This window comes from Ictalurus furcatus, chromosome 1, assembly GCF_023375685.1.
Source record: "Ictalurus furcatus strain D&B chromosome 1, Billie_1.0, whole genome shotgun sequence".
Taxonomy (NCBI): Eukaryota; Metazoa; Chordata; class Actinopteri; order Siluriformes; family Ictaluridae; genus Ictalurus; species Ictalurus furcatus.
This window is the reverse complement of record NC_071255.1, coordinates 13,163,416-13,189,753: the sequence shown is the minus strand read 5'-3', so window position 1 is coordinate 13,189,753 and position 26,338 is coordinate 13,163,416. Positions and strand designations below refer to the sequence as shown.

The 26,338-nt window shown below is 38.9% G+C and overlaps 1 protein-coding gene across 2 annotated transcripts in view; it reads right to left on the bottom strand.

The window, feature by feature from the left end:
- col14a1a (collagen, type XIV, alpha 1a) overlaps positions 1-26,338 on the bottom strand; it is a 112,680-nt gene that overhangs the window by 1,755 nt on the left and 84,587 nt on the right. For both annotated transcript variants that reach the window (XM_053626898.1, XM_053626907.1), the window contains 11 exons: positions 24,694-24,747; positions 23,920-24,015; positions 20,154-20,207; positions 15,374-15,427; positions 8,996-9,049; positions 8,828-8,899; positions 7,116-7,151; positions 6,625-6,691; positions 5,717-5,905; positions 4,754-4,831; positions 3,201-3,356 (listed from right to left, as the gene is read on the bottom strand). In XM_053626898.1, coding sequence (XP_053482873.1) covers positions 3,201-3,356; positions 4,754-4,831; positions 5,717-5,905; positions 6,625-6,691; positions 7,116-7,151; positions 8,828-8,899; positions 8,996-9,049; positions 15,374-15,427; positions 20,154-20,207; positions 23,920-24,015; positions 24,694-24,747 — 910 coding nt within the window. The remainder of the gene's footprint in view (positions 1-3,200; positions 3,357-4,753; positions 4,832-5,716; positions 5,906-6,624; positions 6,692-7,115; positions 7,152-8,827; positions 8,900-8,995; positions 9,050-15,373; positions 15,428-20,153; positions 20,208-23,919; positions 24,016-24,693; positions 24,748-26,338) is intronic.

Here is a 26,338-nt window from a genome sequence, read left to right as displayed (position 1 = left end):
CGGCTTCGGCTTTTCCTTTCTGCAGCAATCTCGATCTTGTCATTTACAGCTGAATTACTTTCCTGAGGTTTACTGAAGGGTTTCTTGTACAAATGTTCTGTCAGTAAATCAGATATTAAATGTACACCGTTTATGTAAGCCTGGAAACTTAAAGACTGTGGCAGTTATTTCATATCAGAATGAGAACTTAATATCAAGCTTCTTAAGTGCATCTAACTATAATGTACCAGTTTCTTAAATGTTTCATTGTGGATTTAAAAATTTACAATTAGCAAGGTGATTCCAAAGCTGGAGTGACATTTAGCCTTTTTATTCTTTTTTAAAAGTCATTTTCAAAATTAAATAAAGAAAGAAAGAAAGAAAGAAACTTAGTTTACCATTCAAACTACAGGTGCATCTCAAAAAATTTGAATATTGTGGAAAAGTTTCTGTAATTTAATTCAAAAAGTGGAACCTTTATTTATTCTAGATTCATTACACATAAAGTGAAATATTTCAAGCCTTTTTTTGTTTTAATCTTGATGATTACGGCTTACAGCTCATGGAAATCGAAAATCCAGTATCTCAAAATATTAGAATAAAGAATTCACAAGTCGGTCAATATCTCAATATTATTGAAAAAAGTTGAGAAAGAATAAGTAATGAACAAACTTTTCTTCTTCTAATGATCTTCAGGAAATTGATACAAATTCCTATTGGACATGTGACAAATATTTCATAGGGGTGAACGTGTTCAGCTAACAGAATCGAGTGAATCTATAATGGATGATTCATGGAAAGGCATGTTTCAACCATGAGATGAAATGGATTCACACAATAATGCCAAGTTTATTTGAATGATTGTTTGAGTGTAGCTATAGTAGGCTGAGACAGGAAAAAATGCTGTTTTTTAATTGCTGTAGATTTTATTAGCGTTAAGTTATTTATAAGTTAATGTTTAAAAAGTATGTTCCCTTTACTTTACACATTTTTGCAAACGTAAATGTGGGAAATAAATGTCACCCCGACTGTAGAATGAACCGCCAGCTACTATTACCAGTTTTTCCAAAATTAGTGGTACATCTAATGACCTCCTACGCTGCAGGATGTTTCACATCCCAGAACAAACTCGCCCTCATAAAAATCACCCACATCAGGATAGGAGTGAACTTTTCACAAGTTTAACTGTAAAACTTGATTGCTTATACACTCTATTAAATTTATGGGGACAGTTCTAGTCTATAATGACTGTTCTCTGTCTCTGCTAGTAATAGCCTATTTTACTGGATGATAATCCTGCGTAGTGGTAAAAAATGTTGACTTTTATATGCGAACAAAAAGATTTTAAAAAAAGAATATGACCATATACAGTCGTGAAAAAATAAGCACACCCCATGTTGGCTTTTTTGACATATTTGGACAAGCAAATATTTTTGTTTCCTCTTTGAAACATTGACTATTAATGAAGTCGATATACTTGAACAAAACCACAAAGAAAATTAGCTTTTTCAACCATTTATTCAACAGAAATATAGATGTGATATTCTTCTGTGGAAAAAGTAAGTACCCTCTTGGCCTCAGAAGCTATTATTGTCCCCTTTAGCAGAAATAACTTCCTGTAAGCGGTTTGCATAATTGTCCACCAGTCTCTGACATCGGCTTGCTGGAATTTTTGACCACTCTTCCATGCAATAGTCTTTCAGTTGCAAGATTTAAGGGTTTTCTTACATGTACTGCCCGTTTCAAATCCCACCACAACATTTCAATGGGATTCAGATCCGGGCTTTGACTAGGCCATTCCATCACCCTCCATTTCTTCTTTTTGAGCCATTCCTTGGTGGATTTGCTAGTGTACTCATTATTGATGATCATTGTTCTATCTAGTGCTAGTGATCATTATCCTGTTGAAAGGTCCACTTTCTGTTCAACTTCAACTTTGACAGATGGCCTCACATTATCTTCAAGCACTCTTTGATGTAGAATGCAAAGTTAAATCAATGAATGCAAGCTGTCCAGTCCCTGAGGAAGCGAAGCAACTCCAAACCATAACATTTCCACCACCGTGCTTCACAGTTGATATGAGTTTCTCCTGAAAAGCTGTCTTTGGTCTGCACCAAACATGTCTGCTGTTACTGTGGACAAACAACTCAATCTTTGATTCGTCTGTCCAGAGCGCATTATTCCAAAAGGCCCGGTGTTTGCCTATATGCTCATTGTCAAACTGTAGTCTTGTCTTGTTCTTTTTAGACAGCAAAGGCTTTTTCCTGGCACGTCTCCCATGCAGGTCAAATTTGTGCAATCTCTTTCTGATTGTAGAAGCATGCACTTTGACACCAACAGTTGGAAGACGTACTAGCAGATCCTGTGATGAATTTTGCTGTGCTTTGAGACTTCTTCTTGCATCAAATGCTCTGCTTATGGGCTGAATTTGCAGTGACGGAAAGTCCTGGACTAATTGGTAGTCATTTGAAATCTGTACCACTTGTAGATTATTTTCCTTTCAGCGGAGTGATGTCTTTCAAATAATTTGGAGATCTTTTTAAATCCCTTGCCAGACTCATAGGCATCCAAAACGTTTTTTTTTTCTGAAGGCCTTACAGACACTTAGATATGAGAGGGGTATAAATAAGACAGGTTCCACTTGCACTCCCTAAGTAGGTTCTAATCAGAGGCACCCAATCGTGAACACCTGATTCTAATTTTATGGATTTGAAGGTGTGATAAATGTAGAGGTGTACTTACTTTTTCATCTCATTTGGTAGAGTGTATCACCTTTATTAATAGGCACTGTTTCAAAGATGATCAAATGTTTTCTTGTCCAAATGTGTGTAAAAAAAAAAAAAATATATATATATATATATATATATATATATATATATATATATATATATATATATATATATATATATATTCATGGAGTGTATTTATTTTTTCACATGACTGTATATGAAATATATCACACAAATGCTGCTCTTTTGTAAGTATTGAGAAAAAAAAACTGCACAATCGATGTATTTGCTGCTGTTAAACTACTTTGGGAAATAGCATTCTCAGCAGTATCAGAAATGACCCTTTCCTAAAGTTTTCTGCAATACTTCGAGACAATGGCAGAAGCTAGCACTTAAATATTGGCTCTTCGGTAATTAGATCAAAAGGAAACAGAGGTACTGAATTTTTTATTTTTTTAAAAACAAAGGAGAGAAAATAAGAACTTTCTTTACCTCCTATGTTATACCCTAAGCAGGCGTTCTGGTCACAGTAACCTGGTGGTCCAGCAGCACCAGGCTTTCCAGGACTTCCAGGGTGACCCGGAGTGCCCTGAGTTCCAGGCCTGCCTGGAGGACCCTGGCTTCCTGTCCGGCCCTCACCTGGAGGACCTGCAGCGAGGCATTAACACACATCAACACGGTGTCACATGCAATCCAGCAGAGCTCCATGTTTGGAACTTTTCTTATTTCAACATATTTCTGTACGTAGTTCTGTACTTTCAGCACAAGCTAAGCCTTCCCCAAATGCCACTGGCCCTTTTAACCATGTGGTTAATTTAAACTTCATTCATGAATAGTATTGATTTAAAAAAAAAAAAAAACATCCAGATGCAGGTCCTACGCCTTTTTATAAACACATACGTATGTGAATTCCTATAGTCTACATCATATGAGACTGTAGATTTCTATCTAGGTTCTGAAGTAAAACAGGAGTGTTTTGAATAGCAGTATATTGGACTTTTAAGGAGATTATGAACAAATCTGAAGTACAGAGGTTAGTCAAATGAAACCTTTAAAAGTGTGACATAAATTAGAGAAACAGTACATTAAATTTGTAGTTGCAAAACTGGTCCATTGTTCTCAATAGCCCCTTATAGTGTTACCTTAAGCTTGATACACTTTTGTGACACCTATTTGCAACAAACAAATCTTAAGGTTTTCATTTGACTCAACCTCATATTTAAAGTAACATGCTCCAGTAAGATGTAGGCAGTGTAGTGATCACCAACCTCTGAAACAAACCTCTTAACATATACACACTCACTGGCCATTTTATTAGAAACACCATACTAATACTGAGTAGGCCCTCCTTTGCTTTCAGAACTGCCTCAATTCTTCATAAGGTGTTGGAAACGTTCCTTTGAGTTTCTGACATAAATTACATAACTGCTGCAGATATGTCAGCTACACATCCATGCTGCGAATCTACTGTTCTAACACATCCCAAAAGCTGAAGTACATTGAACTCACTGTCATGTTCATGGAATGCGTGGTATGGTGCATTATCATGCTGGACGTAGCCATTATAAGATTGTGGTCATACTCAATTGGTATTAAGGGGTCCAGTGTATGCCAAGAAAACATTCCCAACACCACTGCACCACAATCATCCTGAACTGTTGACAGAATTCCAGTCATGTTCATGGATTCAAGCTGTTGATGCCAAAATTTCACACTACCATCTGGTTGTCACAGTAGAACCAGCTTATCTGGCACCAACAATTGTGCCACAGTCAAAGTCAAAGAGATCACATTTTTATCCCCATTCTGATGTTTAATGTGAACATTAAACAACTGCAGCTCTTGACTTCTATCTGCTGCCAGATGATTGCCTGATTGGGTAATTGCATGAATGAGCAGGTGTACAGGTGTTCCTTTTAAAGTAGCCATTGAGTATATACCCAAATATAGTCACATCTAAATATAAGCTCTAACTATGATGTCTTCAACAACCAGAGATGAATAAAAGTGTCATATCTGGCGAATAAGAGTAGTCATTTGTTTACCTGGAGGTCCTGGGAGGCCACGTGGTCCCTGTGTCCCCACACCTGGACTGCCTTTCTCTCCTTTCTCTCCTGGGAGGCCTGAACAGACAATAAAACAGACACTAAAGTGAGACCAAGCGACACCACCTGCCTCTCTGAATTTACACACTGCTGTCCTCGTTCGCTACTTGCCAGGCAGAGGGATTGAGATAGCAGACCTAGTGTAGCGCACACACACTGACACAACAAGTCTGCACATGAAATGGCTAGAATGTCTGTCTAGCTCTTTTATTTACCTTCCACCACTGACCACTGGTGGTGGAGAGAGTGCGAGAGCCACATGCTTTTCATGGGTCGCTAATCATTTGGCAAAAAACAACATAAACATGGAGTCCAGAAGGAAAGCTAGAGGTTCCACAGAGATTTCTGCTTCAACATATCCCGCTGCATGGAAAATAGCAAAAGACTGACTGCATACAAAAATAGTCTTGAGCAGTTATTATTAGTTCTTTGCTATTCCAAAACCAAACACTGTGACAAGCAAAACGTCTCAGAATTATGAGTCTTTATAGAAAGGCACACTCCAGTTTTTCCCAGGCTTCTTCACAGCAATCTGGTCTTCATCACCCCTGACCAAGGCTGACAATTACCCCAACCCCGAGCACATAATTAGCACTCTTGTAATGATAGGCTACACCACTAAACCCCTCAAACCATCTCTCATTAGCAAACGTTGTTAGTGTTGTGCGGCCAGTCTGAACTAATTATATTAAAATTCTGCTTTGTGTCATTCTGTCTGTGTATATAACACTGCATGTGTGAACTGATGCTGGTCTTGTGATTCTTACTTGCTCGTTATCTCTCTGTGACTTTCTTGCGATGGTTATTTGTTCTGTTGATTTAACTGTCAATAAAATTAACACTGAAACATAACCTCATGTGAATTGTGATGTCTGGTTTTTCCCATTGTGTGCATGAACTAACCTCTCTCTCCTGGACGGCCACTCAGTCCATTACCTCCGGGGAAGCCTGGTCTGCCTGAAGGCCCCTGCTCTCCCTGTGGCCCCGGAGGGCCAGGACGGCCTGGTTCCCCTGGAGGACCTGGCACTGTCCGGACTGACACAGACTGACTGGGGATCTGATTCAGGATTGAGTTGTAGCGAGACAAGTGGCCTAATGAGAAGAGTGGCAAAGCAGACAAGCGAAGAGGGATACATTAATAGAACTGAAAGGATAACCAAATATGACTTTAAAATTATCTGGAGTAAAGTAAAGAAAGCTAAAAAGAAAAGCAGAACATGGACTCCAGAGTGGTGCAACAGAAACATATTCACTCTGGAGATCATAATGTAGACTTAAAGGTCAAATGCCAACGATGCCACAGCCGGTTATTGGCGTGCATCCAAGACAGCATAATTGGGTTTGCTAAAGTAAGTATGTGGGGGCAGACAGCGCTTTGCTCTAACTGTGTTCGGCTGCAATGTGTTGCAGCATGAGCAGCAGTTCTAAAAGATACAGTGGCTCACTTTGTGTGTCTTGGAGGAAGCACATGCTAGCCCTCACTCTCCCCAGTCAATAGCTGTCATGTTATACACGACAGCTATTACTAGAGCTATATAATAGAGAGGTAGCTAGTGGGTGACAACTGGAAAATGACCAAATTTGGAGAAAATGAGGTAAAATATATACATTAAGAATAATAAAACACATATTATACATAACTTGCCCATTCAGTTATTACTCAGAAATCCAAGATGGAGACCCAAGCACTTGACAATATTGTGTCCTTCATTATGGAGGCTTTGTGTACTTGTTGCGTTTGTATGCTCTGAGGAGGAGCCTATTCCAGTACTAACTGGCTGCATGTTGAAGCCCAACAAAAACATACTCACTCTGAATTAGTTGTTCACACACTTGTCTGGCTATAGAGCGGACAACTGCCTGAGACTGCATGTCACCCTTTGGAGTCAAAAAAGCAGATGGTTAATGGTTAAAGTCTATTGCTTTGGTACGACTATGGTTTCTCACCAACAAGCAAACATTACAGTGTTTTTAACAAAGCAGATAACAGCCCATAAAGCATAAATGTTTAATAGGTGTAATTTAACATTCACCATAGTCTTATTTTCAGATGCCCAACCCTTCACAGACAGGCAACAGAGTCCGAGACTGAGCATAAAACAGCTTTACAGTAAGACATGGATTCACAGAGGAAAGGTGTGTCAAAAATATATGCTATGCTTGTGCTTGTGATTTGTATCAGGTTGTCTGTCTGAGGGTCCCTTAATCCCATTGCTAATACCATGCCATTACATGCGTGACTTGTCACCAAGGCCAAGCTTATATAAACCTCTCCAAATTTTACACAATAGATCAGACTTACCCTCTCCCCTCGCTCGCCTTTGGTACCATGAGGACCCTGCCAAAAAGAAAAGGGAAAAGGTAGGTAAACAGCTGTCTTGCAAAGATAATGGAGAATTTCAAAGACCACTGGTTGTGTGGGTCCCAGATCTGATTGGGGCCGATCAAAAATGAAAGTGGTGCTTTGGAGCGCATATGTGCCTGCTTTGTTGTAACACAGGTCATTTTGAAGGGATTATGACTAAATCATCATGAATGCAGCCCACGGTCCAAGAACATGAAGGAGACATGTTGTTCAGCTAATGCAGAGACAGAGGATGGGCCAGAATACTAAGGCTACTAAATAATTCTGACATCATAAAACGGTAATTTGGAGGTCTGGAAAAAACAGGCTCACACATATGAAGGGCTAATGATTGTGCCAAAATGTTTGTCTCATTCTTAAATTTCACGTGTAAGAGTATGCGTAGCCAGAAATATGAGGCATTGCCTGAAATATCACAGAGCAAGAATGTACTTTTTGCCAAGTGTCATAGTGTGCGTGCGCTTCAGTAAAGAGTCTCACTATTCATGAACCAACCGCACACTGATACTAAACATGTCATTTCCTTGACAGCCAGTCTGCCAGGTTCAATAGAGAGATCAACACAGAAAGGTCCACATCACTACACACAAGCATATGGTTCTTCTTTACCACCAGCTCTAAACAAACACTCGATTAAAGAGCTCTCGCTTCCTAAATCGAAAAGGTGTCACTCTGCAGGAATATAATTGAGATTGACGTTGCTTAACAACATTTGATCCCTTGCTCGCCCCTGGCGTAAAAATGAGAAACAAACATTCCACCCCGAGGGTCCACACAAGCAGTAGCTGAGGTTTCTTCTCCTGAGTAGTCAAGAGTTCAACATGGTGGGTGTTTAGCCTTTTGTCTGATTCTTACAGTCCTGGATACAAAACAATACGTGTCTATCTTGTGTACTATAAGCTAGATTCAGTGAGAATAAAACATCATGTTACAATGCTAGTTTGAATCCTGGATGGTATCTATACATAAATGCAAACAGATGTGAACCATTTCTAAATCTTGGAAATTCAAATCATATGGAGAAATCCATGTGAAATTGCATTAACACATTGAAAGCTTCACAATGATGGAGAACATAGCAGACAGCAGAAATGAGCTGAGGGCTGACTCAAGGAGAAGAGAAGACTGAACAGACCAGTGTCAATTAACCCAGTGATCTGACTGAGGTCATGACCCATTTGTTTACAGCGTTAGCTTTGTTCTTTTCTGTTCGGGAAGGTCTGAGTGTGACGCTTGACGCGGTCGGGAGAATGACTAAGCAGTGGGACACAGTCCCAGAACTAGCAGTGCAGTTGTTTTAAATGAGGCACACGCTTTCAGCACACCCCATTCGTCTGACCTGGAGAAACCATATTTACAAAATTAACTGAACATGTGAGTGGTGAAAAGTCTCAGACCTTTGAGGAAAGATTTTTGCTTACTTATTCAGATGATGACTACTGAGGCTTAGGCGTTAACCAAACGTATTTACCAAAAAGAAATGAGTGTGTGAACAGTGACATTTTACTGTTCTGTAAGATTGTGATACTTCCTACTGATCAGTGTTACAGACACTGATTGTATTCATATGTAAATCCTTTAATTCATCATCAACTAATTTCAGGTCCTACGTAAATATGGGTTTCTCTGAGTGCTGGTCTTATACTTACAGGTGGTCCGTGATCACCATGTGGTCCTGGGGGTCCAGTGGTTCCTGGAGCTCCGGGAGCACCTGGACTGCCCTGTCGTAACACAGACCGAATGGCCAAGGTGTAAACAAGAGCCTAATGCATTTGGGTGGACCTGAGGATTTTGGGGAAGAAGAAGATAATGCTTACAATAGGTCCTGGTGGGCCATGTTGTCCCTGTGGTCCATCTTTCCCAGGCAAACCCTACAGAAATAGAGTTCCATTATGAAATGACTTAATGAGTGAATACAATGTTTATATAGTATGAATACAAATGAATACAATGTTTATATAGTAACTTGTCTCATCATTGTCTTCTCAAGACAATGTTAAACTAAATGAACGTATAAATCCAAACTCTTTCAACTTCTTTCCCTTTTGTCCCCTTTATGGATGCACCGAAATTTTGGCTTAGGAAACCGTAAACATTCTGAGCATTTTAATTTTTAAGACTAAATATAACCAACAATATATCTTTGGCTGAATACGTGTCTTGATGACGTCACATGGCGCGTTGCGATGATGTCACATGACGCGTCTTGGCCCAAATCTGCGGAAAATCTGTGGTAATTCTGAAACATTACAAGCGCCTACAAATATTGCAGAGTTTCCTTGATTTTGTATTCATTCTGCGATCGCAAAATCGTTAAATCCTGGAGGGACTGTTTAGCCGTACTCGTGTTCGGCCCACGTAAATCAAAGGAGGCTTTGGCTGAATGCGTGTTGTTATGATGTCACATGATGCGTCTTGGCCCAAATCTGCGGAAAATCTGTGGTAATTCTGAAACTTTGCAAGCTCATGTGTATATTGCTGAGTTTCCTTGATTTTGAGCTCATTTCTGCAAACGCAAAATCGCTAAATCCTGGAGGGACTGCATTATTATGCTAAATATAATAGCGGTATTGACATTGCACCTGGCAAAACTCCATGTGATGTAATCCACTTTCAGTGGTTTAAACTGAAGTGTTGATTTTTATCTATTTAACCTAACAATTGACAACCATAATGGCTTCTCCTTTATTTCACTCAAATTCAGTGTGAATGGGTGATGCCTATTGCTGATTCCTATTGGCTGATGCATACAGAAATACAGATATATGATGAATGGCAATACATCAACACAATAAAATCAGTGGCAACATGTGCACATTTCATGGACACCACACATTATACTGAATATTTGCGTAAATGTATTTCCAAAACCAACAAATCTTCACCTTCATAGCTAGCTGTTTTCATTTAGGAATCAAAAACAATTGGTTCCCAGCAAAACCAACCTTGTAAGGTTTGCATTTTCAAAATTAGAAAACAGTCCTTATATACACCGACATATACTCTGAGCCCATTAGTGTTCAGTTAAGTTCAGTTTTGGAATGAGAGCTTAATGTAGAGAACCTATTCAAGAGTTTACTGAGAAACAACAACGCTAGAACATTAAGAACTGGACAAACTTTGCACAGACAGATATATCCTAGTTCCTTTTTACACAAGGAGTGTTGTCATAATAGATCCACTTGTAAGCAGCTAGTAACAATGTGATAACGAGGAGAATGCTTTCCTTGCACACATTATGTTCCCCGATGCCCGTCGAAGAACGTCTGAACGGCAGCTTATCTGAGCATTGCAGAACACTGATGACCAAACTCACGTCTACAGTTTATTTACACTAGAATTGATGCTTCCAGCATGATAACGCACCATGTCACAAGGTATGTATCATCTTCGAATGGTTCCAGGAACATGACAGCGATTTTTATTGCTTCAGTGGCCTGTGCGGTCCCTGGATTTCAACCCCATTGAGTATTTTGGGATGAGGTGGAAAGGGCTGTTAGCAGCAAGACTGTGCAACCATCCAATTTTCAGCAACTGTGCAACAAAATCATTTCCACATGGTACAACATTCCTGCACAATACATTCAGCTTCTGAGGAATTCATGCCCAGGCAAATCCCTGACGTTCCTAAGGCCATTCACAGCTATTCTACCCTGGCACTCTAATACTGATAGTGACCTGGGTGCATTTGCTCAAAAATTGGATGCATATTTGTTGGTCTACACATGGAGAAAATAAATCTATTGATGAGTTGTTGTCTGGGAGAGTTTAATGGCTTTTTTTTTTATTTTAACAAACAGGAATCTTTAATTTTGACCAAGGAAAGGTGTGTGCATCATTCTGTCGGGCTCAGAAAAGTTTTAATTTGAAAATAGCTCCAATGGGTTACTCGGCAGTTGATAAATTATCCTCTGAACGAGATGAATAAGCAGTTCATAAGGAATGATGGGATTTTTTTTTTTTCATTTTGATAACAGATCAAGCTGCTCAGCATTTCAGGAACATAGTCTAATGGAATGCAGCTATGTTGTGCAGTAGACTTTCTATATAAAAACCATTATGATAAGCCTACCTATAGGCCTGTGCCTATATGCTCATATTCTGTTGTTTTGAAATATTTTTTAAAAAATGGAGAAAAAAAGAACGAAGACTTAAACAAACATGTCATCAGATAGTTTAACCTGGCATCACTGGGGCAGCGTTTGTAAAGAACTAACATATATTTTTTGTCTTGCAAGCATTATGACGTTCTAGTTTTAATAAAGCATGTGTTTTATGTTTGCCTGTTAATAACAGCTTTTTGCAGAGAACAAAAGCAGTCATAATTTTGTTTAATAAATCATCACTTTTCTCATTTTGGCTTAATTCGTTTGTTTTTGAACCACTTCTAAACCAGGTCTATGCCACATTTGGAGCAGATATTACAAAAAATGGGTCTCATTTATGAATCTTTTAGTAAAGTTGTGTGTAAATGTTTGCATAAGACAAACGGAGCTAAAACATTCTGCCGGATTTACAGCATTTTTCAAAAATGCTCATTTTCGTCTTACTAGCCTGGAAACACAAGATAACAACTAAACAGTGAAAGAAAAGGCAGAAAAACAACTTATTTTGACTCACTTCTATGCAAATTTTTTTTTTAAATATATATATATATATATATATAGATTTGATATGTATACTATTTATCAAAATGTAGAGACAAATTACAAGTGAGGATGAAAAGAAAGTGATCATGGACATCAAATGCATCACACAGAGAAACTGCAATTTATATATATATATATATATATATATATATATATATAAAATGGTTTTAAGTGTCTCGGCTGATGTGCTGGATCTAACATTTTGCATAGCCGTGGCCCGAGCATGGAAAGTGTCGGCAAACAGAACTGATTTTTAAGCCAGCTTTCATCCTCCAAAAAAAATCATACCACTATTTAAACATCCTTTCCCTCATAATCTTCCATCAGTTGAGGCATTCTGTTTACGGCGTATGGCTATGCGCAGATTCCTGTCATAACTGAATGACTAGTCGTATTTGTCTTTCATTATGAGCCAGATGTAACAATATTTTCTCTCAGTCTGGTTCAGTTGTAATATATTTTGGTGTGGATCAGTATGATAAGTTCTGGTATTGGGCTGTTGCGCAAAAAGACACCAGGCCAACTCTGCTGTGCTTTCCAGCTGCAGCACTGCATTTACCCCAGTACAATTCAGTAGTGTACATTTGCTATCTGGGTATAAACCAATCCTAATGCAAGCTCCCTGACCCATATGCATAAAGGTAGAGATACAACTGTACTGTGACTGATCTTTTTTCATGTTTTACCACAGTTCTGTAAAGGATACAAATCCTTCATTTGGCTTTTATACAGTAGGTTCCATTTAATGTTCTCCACTGTGAAGAACACATCATTTTGTGGGTGAATACTTCTCCTGAATAATAAGTCTATAATTGTTGGAGAGCTTAGCAATATTGGCAAAAACAAACTGAATCCAAAGCTAAAGAAGAAACTCCAAATCCATCCTGAAATGGAGAAATACAGAAATACCAATACATTGGCACTTACACTGCTAGGTGGAGATGTAAGTGTAAAAAAAAGACCCATGGTAAATAATGTAGCCTATAATGACACATTTAAGTTGATTAACATTGAACATTAGAGGTGCTGTGCAAAGTGAACTTCATAGCCATGACAGTGATGGGCTGAAGGGTATGTGACTGGGAGTGTTTATTCAGGTGGGGCAGGGTGTTTGTGTATGTTCTACATTACAAGGAACCAAATCAAAATCACTTTTTTTGTAAAAGGAAAAAAAAATACCCAAACAATAAAAATTGCAAATGTCTATAGGCCAATCACAATAACTACTATTGTGGGACGATATATTGTCCCAGAAATAATTGTGATGATATTACTGTCATTTTATGACCATTTTATGCCACTGAAATAATGATAACTTAATAGCATAATAATGCAAGTATACGCTTTCAAAGAGCAATTCCGACACTGGAATTGTTCACAAAATAGCTTTTGTCTTCTGATGAAAATAACCTCGAAATTTGATATTTTGTCATGTCATATTTATTCATTTTAGTCAATTTTACTCAGACTAAAATGACACTGAATATTAGTGAACGGCATTTTAGTTGATGAGAGCATGCAAATATTCATTTAGTCGATTAGTTTTGTGCAGAAGCAAGCTGTAATATTATGTATATGTTGTATACATGTCTGATTAATCTCATATGTGTATAGGATGTGTTTGGGTGAGTTCATTAACCCGACATTATTAACTACAAATGGATTATTTGAATCACTAGAACTATTCTTTCTTTCTATTCTTTTTTTTTTTTTTAACTTTGTTCATGTCTTGCGTCATTTTTTCAACAGTATGTTTTAGTTAAAAATCAGTGCTAGCGCTCGCTATGCATCTTAAATTCGAGTGTACAGTTTTTGTATTTTTATCCTAAATTTGCCGAATATGCGAAGTAGGAATTTGAATTTGACAACCCTAGAGCAGATGAGAGGACAGAAGCAGTGCGAATGGCTAAAATGTTGGTGACGTTCATTCTTCTGTAAACAAACACGCATTTAAACACAATGGGCGATGTCGAGGTCAGCAAAAATGATCGAGGTCATATCCATATACCGTACGATAAGTTGATAACATAATTATTGTGACAGGCCTATGGGTCTGCTTAAGAAGAGTGCCAATTTAGAGGCAGTCGACTTTTAGAAAGGTTTAACAGTCTGTTAGAGGACAACAGATACTACACAGAGGTACTACTGGAGTTGTCAAAATAGCTTATAGCATATGGTATATATTTTAAGAAATTCAGGAAAAGATTAAAGGTGAGAAATCAGTTAAAGCACGCAAACATTCCAACCCTTACCACCATCTACTTATTAAATTATTTGTATGATCCTCGTTTATTTCTATCCAGCTTGCTAAAAATGAACCTTTATTAAATGTGATTCATTGCGCACAATATCGTATAAGAGGTTTTCATGTAATACGAGCCATTTGGAATGAAAACGCTGTACTGTTTGAACGCTTCTCATATGCAAAGTGCTTTGTGGCAGCCACAGCAAGAGAGCAAGTCTACAGTATTCGTCTTGTGCATGAGCAAAAACCACTGCAAACCAACATGGCTGAGCTTTTCCCTTCCCCAGAGATCAAAGTAAGTCCTTCTCTCTGTCTCTCTCTCTCTCTCTCTGTCGTTCTACTGTATTTCTCTGTCTTTTTCTCGGTTTGTCTCCAGGAATGGGATCGTAGAGTAGCTGAGTGAGCCAGAGTGCTGTGTAGCTCTATGATCCAACTCGGTCATAAGCTTTCTAAATGGTGCTAATTAACTTTCCATGCCAGAATACAACCGAGAAAATTCCGGACTGTATGTTCTGAGTGAGCTCAAATCTCAAGCATTCGGGAATGTCTCCTGCACTTCAAAGTCTACGATTTAGAAAATTAAAACAAAAAAAGCCATCTCATTAATAAAGCATCATGGAGAAGTTTATAACCCTACAGTATTTAAAAAGTTCCCCGAGAGGGACAAACTGAAGAAACTTTAAGGCTACCCGATGGAACCTTTTTCCCTAAGTGTGTACGCATCCCTCTGGCGATCTCTTCTGTTAGCTTTAAGATAAAAACTGACTGCTCTGAATGAAAATGAAAATGTTTCAGTTTGCTCACAAGAGAAACTACAATGAATGCTGGACACAGAACATATATGTGACGTTAAAACAGTGTAGTAGACTGAACCTGATGGTTCGACTGGGCCTCTTCATCTGTAGTCAGACCTATTTCTGGACAGAAAACACTTGCCAGGACTATCTCATGAGCAATCCATGTGGCGTGCCAGAATGAGTATTGCAACGATTGTGCCAATCCCACAGGATTTTCCGTCGGCATTTTTTATGTATTCGACCTTAAAGAACGAAGGAGGGATTTGAAACTCTCAAATACGAAGCTTCTCAATACGAAGCTTTGAAATTTTAGATCTGTAAATAAATGTTAATATGATTGGCAGCTGGATCTATGCTAGTTAAATAAAGAAAAAGGTCACAAAATGAGATTTGAACAACTATAACCAAGATAAACCACAGACACATAACATATCATTTACCCTTTCAACATGTAGGGTTCTAATACATACAAATCTTTTAGCTGCATATAATGATCATCCTTACCCTCTGTCCCGGTCGGCCGTCTCTGCCAGGTCCTCCACTGGCTCCTGGTACACCCTGACAAAAAAATAAAATAAAATAAAAAAGTAAAAACTATATTCTTAGTAATAACAGTTTTTGACGGTTAATGGTAACCTTTTCTGATGGGCTGAATGGACTGGCTACCTTAGATGGATGGTACACTTGCACACACACACACACACTTCTAGCCAAGATCAGCATAACATGCATAATCTGCATCTCAATAACCCTTGTTAGGTAATTGGAAAGACGATGGCAGAATGTCGTTTTGGATTACTGCCTATGGATGTTCTTAATATTCTGCATTTCCTAGCTTTCTTAGACAAGTTCGAGTACTCGTTAAGGTGCTGACTGTGTTACCGAATAAACAACACCCCAAAAAAGTAGGTCATGTCATTAATCACAGTAGAAAAGTTGTGTGAGCTGAATCAGCTCGTTACACGGTGAGAGTCTGGAGATTAAATCAATCACCACCAAGAGGACATACTGTCTCACAACACTGACGTTTAAAAAAGATCAAATTAGCAGTTAGGTCATTGTGATGTTGTTGAGAGGCTAAATTGCGCACATCGTGCAAACGTATGTGTGCTATATGGGCAGTTGAGCTCCAGCTTTCACACAGCAGCCTGGAGTGACTGTCTTCACTCTCAGTGTCCTCCTCTAGCTCGCTTCAGAACTTAAATGATATATGCGCTCATTTTCCCAGCTGAAAGCCTAATAATAAAAGTGAGGATGTCACACATGCAATCTGCATAGTTCGATTCGTTCCAAGTGAGGAACTGTGGTGCTCTGCTCTCGAGATGCCCTGTCAGCTTGCTTCTATTACTGCCTGCAAGACAAAAAACAGACTGAAAGCCAGAGACACAATGGAAGAAAGATATCCCAAAATGTGAGCATTTGCATCGAAAATATACCTATAATTAACTGCAATAAATAATAAACTACAGATTAATCAGTAATATGAGCAAGGTTGATCTCTTATCTAAATGCACATGTCTGGTACAGGGGCGGAAGATACTTGAGTAACCCTACTTCGTTACTGTACTTAAGTATTATTTTGGGGTATTTCAAAATTGCAATAAGAACTAACGAACATAACTGCCTAGGGAGCAAGTCATATTCTAGCTAATAGTAAATATTCAGAATGCATTGTTTTCAACCAGCCTATCAACCAGGACCCATGTCACACCCCTCTTCGTCTCCCTCCAATGGCTTCCTGTAGCCACCCGCATCAAATTCAAAGCCTTGATGCTCATGTACAAGACCTTGTCTGGAACAGTACCCCCCTACCTCAACACTCTCCTTGAGATTTATGTTCCCTCCTGCAATCTGCGATCAGTTAACGACCGATGAATGGTAGTGCCTACTCAGCGACGCACGAGGTCCCTTTCCAGAACCTTCAAACTGACTGTTCCTCAGTGGTGGAATGAACTTCCAACCTCAATCCGGACTGCGGAATCTGTCGCTATCTTCAACAAACAGCTAAAGACCCATCTATTCCGTGAACACCTAACTAACCCCTATCTTGTCCCCACTCAAAAAAAAACCAAAAAAAACACTTACACTGGCTCTTACACCTCTACTCCATACACTTTGCTTCTCGAGAACGCGATTAAAAATCTTGTATGGTAGCACTTCTTGTACTGTTCTCTACTTTGTTTGTATTTCCTCATTTGTAAGTCACTTTGGATAAAAGCCTCTGCTAAATGAATACATGTAAAATGTAAAAGTATTGGTTATTAACAGGCTATAATTCATTCGTTCGCAAAACTTTGTCGTGTAAGTCGTGCCTAAGACAAACAAACTTACCGAGATCAAATGATGTTTTTTCAGACATCATTCGAAAAATATTAAGCAACAGCGTAGTTGTAATACAGAATGATATGACATTTACAACACTGCTTAATTTCAACAGTTGGAAACATTTCCATTTTATGTTTTAATACTTGACTCAGTTTCAAGCAGCTGTTTCACTTCATTTGAGAACATGTTTTTTCCTGGCTCCTTCCACCTTTAATTGAGCTTTAAACAATTTTGACACATTAAGCATAATTTCCCGGCACTTTTTCCAGGAGAGACTATATCAGTGACCACTCCTAACACTTTTATTCAGACAGACAGCAAGACAGACAGAAGAGTAGATGTGGGGGTTGGGGGGAGGGGGGGGGAGCTCCAGAAGCCTAAGAACTTCCCTAACAGCCTATGAATATAATTCACAAGGGTTCAGCTTGCAGTTTTCAGAATCTGACAGGCTACATTCTTCCTGTCCATCAATGAGATGTCTCACTTCTACAGCATTTCACACAGATTTAATGTCAAATTTCAGTAGCAAACTCTATGCCAACATGCCTTACACACAGAGTCAACATACTTTAAGGGGGAAAAAAGGTTTGTTTTTTTAAATGCCAATGACTGTCATTAAGCACTGAGACCCAAATCAAGAAAACAAGCCTAAGCTGGAGATATTTTTCACAGCCAAGGAAGCTGTGTGTGTATTGGCAGCTGGTCAAAGAGCAGTAATGTTTTCTTCCCTCTCTGGTGAAACCCTGGAGATTTTGCAGCAGTTGTCATTGGATTCCCATCAAACTTCTTTCTTTTTTTTTTTAATGGCTCTGAAGCCATTAGGGTGTGATTCTCAAAATTTAAATAAAAAAAATAAAAAATAAAAAAAGCTTGATCTTTAATCTTGGAAATGGAAGAATCTCATGCAGCTAAGATTATTTTGTTGCGAACTTGTACGCACAGGAAAAACAAACTCCTGACACCACAAAGTGGATGGCGCAGTATACAGTTGCAATCAAAATTATTCAACCTCCATTACTAATCAGGTTCATTGTGAAAATTTACAGACGTTCAACTGTTTGCAATGAACAAATGAAACAAAAGCAACTGAAATAATTCAACACAACGAATGCTTCAAGTGGTTTCCACAAATTCAACTGAAAATGCAACTTATAATGATTTCTCCAGTTTCAAAATTATTCAACCCCCTGAATAGAATCCCTCACAACAGCATAAATATGCAAAACAGATGTTGTCTTAAGCACACTTGATGCAACTAATCAAGTGCTTCATTAGCTGCACCAGGTGTGCTTGAGCTGGAACACATGAAATACCTGAACTGGCTAGGGGCAGAAAATTAATGAAATACCTGGACGGGGCAGAAAAGGGAAGCTATCAACGTCTGCAAGCAGATTTCTGAGAAGGCAGGTTGTGAAAAACCCTCGAGTGACTGCAAAAGACCTGCAGCAAGACTTGGTGCCAACAGACACTGAGGTTTCAGTGAGCACAGTAAGACGCGTACTAAACGCAGAAGGTTTTCATGCCAGAACTCCAAGACGTACACCATTACTGACCCACAAGCACAAGAAAATTCAGCTCAAAATCATATAAATAAGCCACAGAAGTTTTGGGATTCTGTTCTGTGGAGCGATGAAACAAAACTGGAACTTTTCTGCACGATGGATCAGCGGTATGTCTGGAGGAAGAAGAATGAAGAAAGAACACTCTGTCCACAGTCAAGCATGGTGGTGGCTCGGTGTTGCTCTGGGGCTGCTTTGCATCCTCTGGCACTGGAAACCTGCAGCGTGTGGAAGGCAAGATGGCTTCACTGAAGTATCAAGAAATCCTAGGAGAAAACGTCACGCCGTCTGTGAGGAACCTGAAGCTTGGGCGTCATTGGACCTTCCAACAGGACAATGATCCCAAGCATACCTCAAATTCCACCAAGGCTTGGTTGCAGAAGAAGTCCTGGAAGATTCTACAGAGCCATCACAGTCACCTGACTTGAACCCCATAGAAAATCTCTGGTGGAATTTGAAGAAGACGTAAACCCAAGAATATTACTGAACTGGAGGCAATTGCTCATGATGAATGGGCTAAGATTCCTCAGGAACACTGCCAGAAGCTGGTGTCTGGCTATGCATCTCGCTGCAGCAGGTCGTAACAACAAAAGCGTGCTCTACTAAGTACTAAAGATGCTTGCCATGAAGGAGCTGAATAATTTTTAAACTGGAGAAGTCATTATAAGTAGCATTTTCAGTTGAATTTGTGGAAACCATTGAAGCATTCATTGTGTTGAACTATTTCAATTGATTTTGTTTGATTTGTTCATTACAAACAGCTGAAAGTCTGTACATTTTGACAATAAACCTGATTTGCAATGATGGTTGAATAATTTTGATTGCAACTGTATTACTCTGATAAATGATAGTGATGGTAATAATTCCATCGGGGACAAATATAACTGCAGCACATGTGCAGGACCATTCATCAAAAACGAAATATCACATACAACAACAGTTATCATAACACTCATCAGCAACCTTACCAGCCAGAAGGCTAAAGAGCACAGGTGAATATTTCACAGTGGACTATTTCCTTTCAACCTGCTCAGCAGCTCTTATCAGCCTCTCTATGCTGTCTGAGTACGACTCCCAGCAGGCAGCAGGAGGCTTCAGTAATTAATAACAGCACTAGCAGGTAATGATTTTCTCATGTGAGTGATTCCATTAGGATTTCTGCTACAGAAGGGTGGGCGTGTGTATGCATTTATGTGTGCTATGAATAACTGAGCCAAACTTATCAGCATACCTCAAAGCGCAGGCACACATACACAATATCTCTAATTTGCTCAATAACGCGGTTCTATCTGAGAGGAGGGAGATGCCTGGCTAATGGGAGACAGGGCGCTAGCAATAAGACTGCCTGTCATTGTGCATGCTCATTAGACAGACAAAACTCTGGCTGCTTTTGCTCTTACCTGAGGACCTGGCAGACCCGAGTCACCTTTCTCTCCTTTTTCTCCTGCAGATCCCTAAAATAAGAGACATAAAGGAATCAGGAATCCATCTCTTGTGCAGGTTCCAGAGCACAAATCAGTACCTTAAAGTTAAAGGAATATGTGATGTATGTAATAATGTTGTGAAAGTGTTTGGCATTACAATAATGAACACACTGGAGATCTAAAATCCGAATAAAAATGCATTAAATGAGGTAAATATTTAGTATTCAAATGCATTCGAATAATAATTAGATTAGAATTTTATACTGCCACAGACAGAACAAGCATTAGCAGCAGCTCTGAGTTAAAATCGCATAATCCACGCAAGGTGAAAATTGTGTTATTTCCCTACGCAAATAAAATTATGCTGAGGCAATATCATAATTGCATTCGAAACAGAATATCCACAGCAATATTTTATCAGTGATAAATTCGACATTCCCCAACTTCTGTTCATTTTCATACAGAAATTATTCATAAATGGCTTCCTTTACGCTCACAATATAGGGTATGGCATAATGGCTTTGTAGAACCTACAGGCAGGTGACAAATCGAAGGGGAAAAAAACACATTAAGCATCTTAGTAAGTTGTTGAGCAACCTCGAAATGTCTTGGCATAAATTCTACATGACTCTGAACACCATTCTTCTCTCAGTTGGTGTTTTAATGATGGTGGTGGACAGCACTGTCCAACATGTCTGTCCAAATTCTCTATTTTAATTGGGCTGAGATCTGGTGACTGGGGCGGGGCGATATTATCCATATAATATCCATATACTGATAAATGATCATGCGATACACTTTTCTATAATATCGTTGGTATGGTGATTTTTTATTTTTTTATTTACATTTTTAATCATTACAAATGAAATGGTACTGAAAGGATGCCGTTGATTTGAGGTCATTTAAAAAAAACGCAAAAAAAAACCCTTAATCTTCTTTGTCTTTGCAGGCATTAAAGAAATGTATCGTCAAGCTCAGTTGAAAGCTTTTTTGTTTATTTTACTACTGTTTTGCAGACAGTTTGTTAGCTAAATTATATATCGTGAGGGGCATCGTGTATGGTAGAAATGTCCTCAAGTATCGTGATATGATATTTTTGTCATATCACCCAGACCTACTGGTGACTGCAAAGGCCACAACATATCATTTATCTTATTTTCATACTCAGCAAATCATTCAGTGAATTGGGGCATTGTCAATCCTGGAAGAGACCACTATCATCAGGATAGAAATGTTTTATCATAGGATAAAAGTGATCATACAGTATAACTTTGTATTGATTTGCCATGATGGTTCTCTTTAAGGAGGCATGTAGACCTAAACCATACCAGCAAAACGTCTCTCATGGCATAACAGAGACAATGGTTTACTTTAATTTGTGTGCTTAATATGCTTTAATTTGTCACCTTTCTGTAGGTAGTGCACTATAAGACCAATACAACACCATTTGAGATTTGAGTTGTGATTGCCTGTTGGAAATTCTTGCGCTTTCAGTTATCACGATCAGGATACATTATTTATATTTGATGATATTAAAAACAAACTATGCCAGAAGTGACGTGCATTCATTTAAACGATTACTTGTCCCAAAAAAAGAAAATGTTTCCATCGAGTTAAGCTAGGCAACTAAAGCCTGATTTGGATTGGATTCATTTTACATAGGGAGGTGTGGTAAGGCTGGTCTCGCTGGGATTTTAGTCCCACCCGAATCCATCATGTCAGTAATCCAGCATGCACGTTCTTTCACATGGAAAAATTACGCTGTATTTTATCTACTATAAATGGACCTTTAAAAACAACCCCAGGTAATATATTGTATATCCAATCCGAATTGACATTTAGGAAAAGTTTCTGCTATATCCTATGGTAAAAGAGGTTTTGTGCAGTTTCTATAGTGTGGAGACAATTTCTATCATCTTTTTTTCTATCATCCCCCACCAAAACCAAACCAAAACCAAGTACTGGCCAAGTTTAAAATGCAGAGTATATATATATATATATATATATATATATATATATATATATATATATATATATATATATATATATATATATATGTGACCTACTAATGCTCAAGCACAAACTTGTGATGAACAAGCCCAACAACATGCTTTATTGTTATTATTATTATTATTATTATTATTATTTCAGGTCAAAACAATCCATTTGTATTACCTTTTGGTGTGATGATCATGCAAATATCATAAAGACACTCCCATCTCTGTGATTTATACTGACATTGCTTATCCCATACACTCCCATCATAATTGCTACAGGCATGCTCTAGCAACATTACGTAACAGACATATGTCTGGAAATTGTGTTCCGTCCAGACAGTACTTAGAACATGTAGTTTCTTAATGTAACACTAAGATCCATCCATCCATCCATTTTCTGTACCGCTTATCCTACACAGAGTCGTGGGGATCTTGGAGCCTATCCCAGGGGACTCGGGACATGTGGCGGGGTGACACCCTGGACGGGGTGCCAACCCATCGCAAGGCACAATCACACACACACACATACATTCACACACTACTGACAATTTAGAAAAGGCAATCAGCCTACGACGCATGTCTTTGGACTGGGGGAGGAAACCAGAGTACCCGGAGGAAACCCCCGAAGCACGGTGAGATCATGCAAACTCCGTGCACACAGGGTGCCAGCGGGAATCGAACCCCAACCATAAAGGTGTGTGGCAAACGTGCTAACCAGTAACACTAAGATGTATATCTTAATTTTAATGTGGATTTTTTTTTTGCTTTCACATATTAAATATTCATGTATAATTACATATTATAGTATTTGAACAGCAAATTCATTCTGACAAAATTCAATCTGCATGTCTCTGCAGGATCAGCAGTATATAGCATATACTTGGTGTATATAATATGTAGAATACAGTTCAAATATAGGTGTGATTCTGAGCCAGAGCACGTTTGACATGTTTTAGATTTTACGTTTCTTGCAAGTGAACAGAATATTTTAACCAGAAGAGTCCCTTATGGCACTTTTTCACCGCACGGTACAGCTCGATTTGAAATCGACTCTGCTCGCTTTTGGGGTGTTTTCCACTGTGGATAGTACCTGGTACCTGGTACTTTTTTTAGTACCACCTAGGTTGAGGTTTCGAGCGAGCCGAGCCGATACTAAATGTGAGCCACGCACGGAGGGAGTAAGGAAATCTCCTTAACGAGTGGTTCTGTATTGTGCCTGAATAAATGTGTGTCATTTAATACATACTTTGTGTATGGTAATATTCTTTTAATTAAAAATTATGTATCATTTATCTCATTACAGATAAAATTACAACAAAGGTTTCTGTCTTAGATTTTTACATCTCGCTTGTTACTGATTTCCAAACAGGCATTTATTAAAGTCACTCCCGAAGTGGCTGAATCTAACTTAGTCATATCGAGCACTACGTAGGGTCTAGAACACCGTTATTGTACATCCTTAATAGGGTCCATGTTCAGTGAACAGGAAAGGCGTTTGGAATACGGCCTGACCGCGTATTTGTACAGGGCTTCGATAATACAACATTATTCCTGCGTGAAGGCGAGTGGAAGATGGCACCCACGTTGAGGTGGCACTAAACCGCAGTGGAAAAGCAAGCGCAGAAAAGTAAAGCGAGCCAAGTCGAGTCGAGCCGTACCGTGCAGTGGAAAAGTGACTTTTGTGTGATGGAAATACTTGCCCATATGTAGGCACATGCACTAAGGAGATGCAGTAAAAGTCTTACTGGTGGTCCCTGGATAGAGAGCCCACTTGGCCCCTGTGGTCCAGGAGGCCCCTGAGGTCCTGGAGGTCCAATTTCACCAGTTGGCCCTTGAGGTCCCTTTAATAATTAGACAGAGAAAGGTTATGCTTTAATGATTTCCTTAATGTAATCTAATTGGGAAAACAAAGATTTTCTGCCAGAATTGAATAAATGTAATCGATGTTTCTGGTCAGCACTGCATCAGCCTGCCTGATGAAACTATCCTGATCCCACATCATTAAATACAATATTCATGAGCTACAGAGAAGCCGACCACTGTTTACCCTGTGACATACTGCTCAGATAGGGCCATTACGACTGACTCTACCCTGCTTTCGGAAATTGCTTTACCCATTATCCATACAAGAGAAATTACATTACATCTACACAAGACCTACTTTATCTGGCTCAGAGGACCTTCTGCATGACTTTGTACCAGTGTATGAAACAGACTGGGAAGGAGAGTTGCAGTAATAAAGCAGGAGCCTGTAACTTAAACAAGACTTTAAATAATAATGGCAGATCAGGATCCAAACTGAGCTCTCAGTCAAAACCCAATTTACCCAGTGTGTAAAAACACACGAAAGCTCCAAAACCAACAGTGACATACGCTGTCAAGCACAAGTTTATGAATTCCAAGATGTCGATCAGTCTTATTGTTTTGGATACTGAAGCAGGTTAGTCAGGGTCAAGCTCAAGGGAGGCCCCTCATATTGGATATTATGAAATGCTGTTTGACTTAAAAGTGTATTTTACCACTGAGCCTGGTTCCCCTCGGTCACCTCTTGAGCCTCTTATACCAGGACCACCCTGTAAGTTACAAACACACACAAACACATACAATTATAAATAAACGACTGCTGGCACAGTAAATCCACTATCTACAAACGTTTTCTCAAAAGCTGGTGTTACGCCAGATTGTTACGGTCCCCTCCAGAACTACTGGAACGGCAAGGCCAATTCATTTGTTTGTGCCATACAACGAAGACATTTGGGCTTGAGATCAAAAAATGGATATGAGACGAGAGTTTATGATTTCAGCTTTTTACTTCCTGGTATTTACATCTAGATGTGTTACATAAACAACATAAAACATGGAACCTTTTGTGTCAGACCGCCCAATTTTTAGGTGAGCAAAAGTATAGGAACAGATACGTCTTGAAGAAAATTCATGTAATGACACTTAATATTTGGTTGCAGATCCCTTGCTTGTAATAACTGCATCATTTGTCCACATACACAGTGCTGTGAAAAACTATTTGCCCCCATCCTGATTTCTTCTGTTTTTGTGTTTATACACATCTCTTGTGTATATCTTGTGTATATAATGTTATTTATTGAAGCAAAAAAGTTATCCAATACCAATACTGGGCCTGTGTGAAAATGTATTTGCCCCCGTAGTTACTAATTCCCCAAATCTATGAAACTGTATTGATGATGGGGTTCAGCTGGACTAGACACAACCAGGCCTGATTACTGCAAACCCTGTTCAATCAAATCAACACTTAAATAGAACTTTTTCAACAGCATGAAGTTGGTTAAAAGGTCTTACGCAGTAACACACTATGCCTAAATTGAAAGAAATTCCAGAAATTATGAGGAAGAAGGTGATTGAAATAAATCAGTCTGGGATTACAAAGCTATTTCAAAGGCTCTGGGACTCCAAAGAACCACAGTGAGAGCCATTATCTCCAAATGGAAAAACTCAGCACAGTAGTGAACCTTCCCAGAAGTGTCCGACCTTCCAATATTCCTCCAAGAGCAAAGCAACTACTCATCCAGGAAGTCACAAAAGAGCCAAGGACAACCTCAAAGGACCTACAGACTTCTCTTGCATCAATAAGTCACTGTTCATGACTCCACTATCAGAAAGACACTGCACAGAAATTGCATCCATGGAAGAATAGTGAGGTGAAAAGCACTGCTAATCCAGAACAACATTAAGACTCATCTGAATTTTGCCAAAACACACCTTGATGATACTCAAACCTTTTGGGAGAATGTTCTGTGGATTGATGAGTCGAAAGTGGAACTTTTTTTGAGACAGGGGTCCCGTTACATCTGGTGTAAACCAACACATTTCGCTTCAATAAAAAAAACAAAAAAAAAACTGTTTTTTTATTGTGTGTTTCGTTTGAAGATCTAAAACTATTTAGTATGAGATATACACAAAATCAGAAGAAATCAGGAAATACTATTTCACAGCATTGTATCTGATGTGGCACAGGTTTAATACTGGATGTCCTTCCTGATGCAACCCTCCCATTTATTCCAGGCTTGGGGCCTGCACTGAGAGGCTTGTGCAACCCCCAGTGGCTGGGTTGGTTCCCTGCCCGGGAATCAAACTCAAGCCATGGTGGTATAAGCACAGGATCCTTAGCCACTAGACTACCAGAGAACA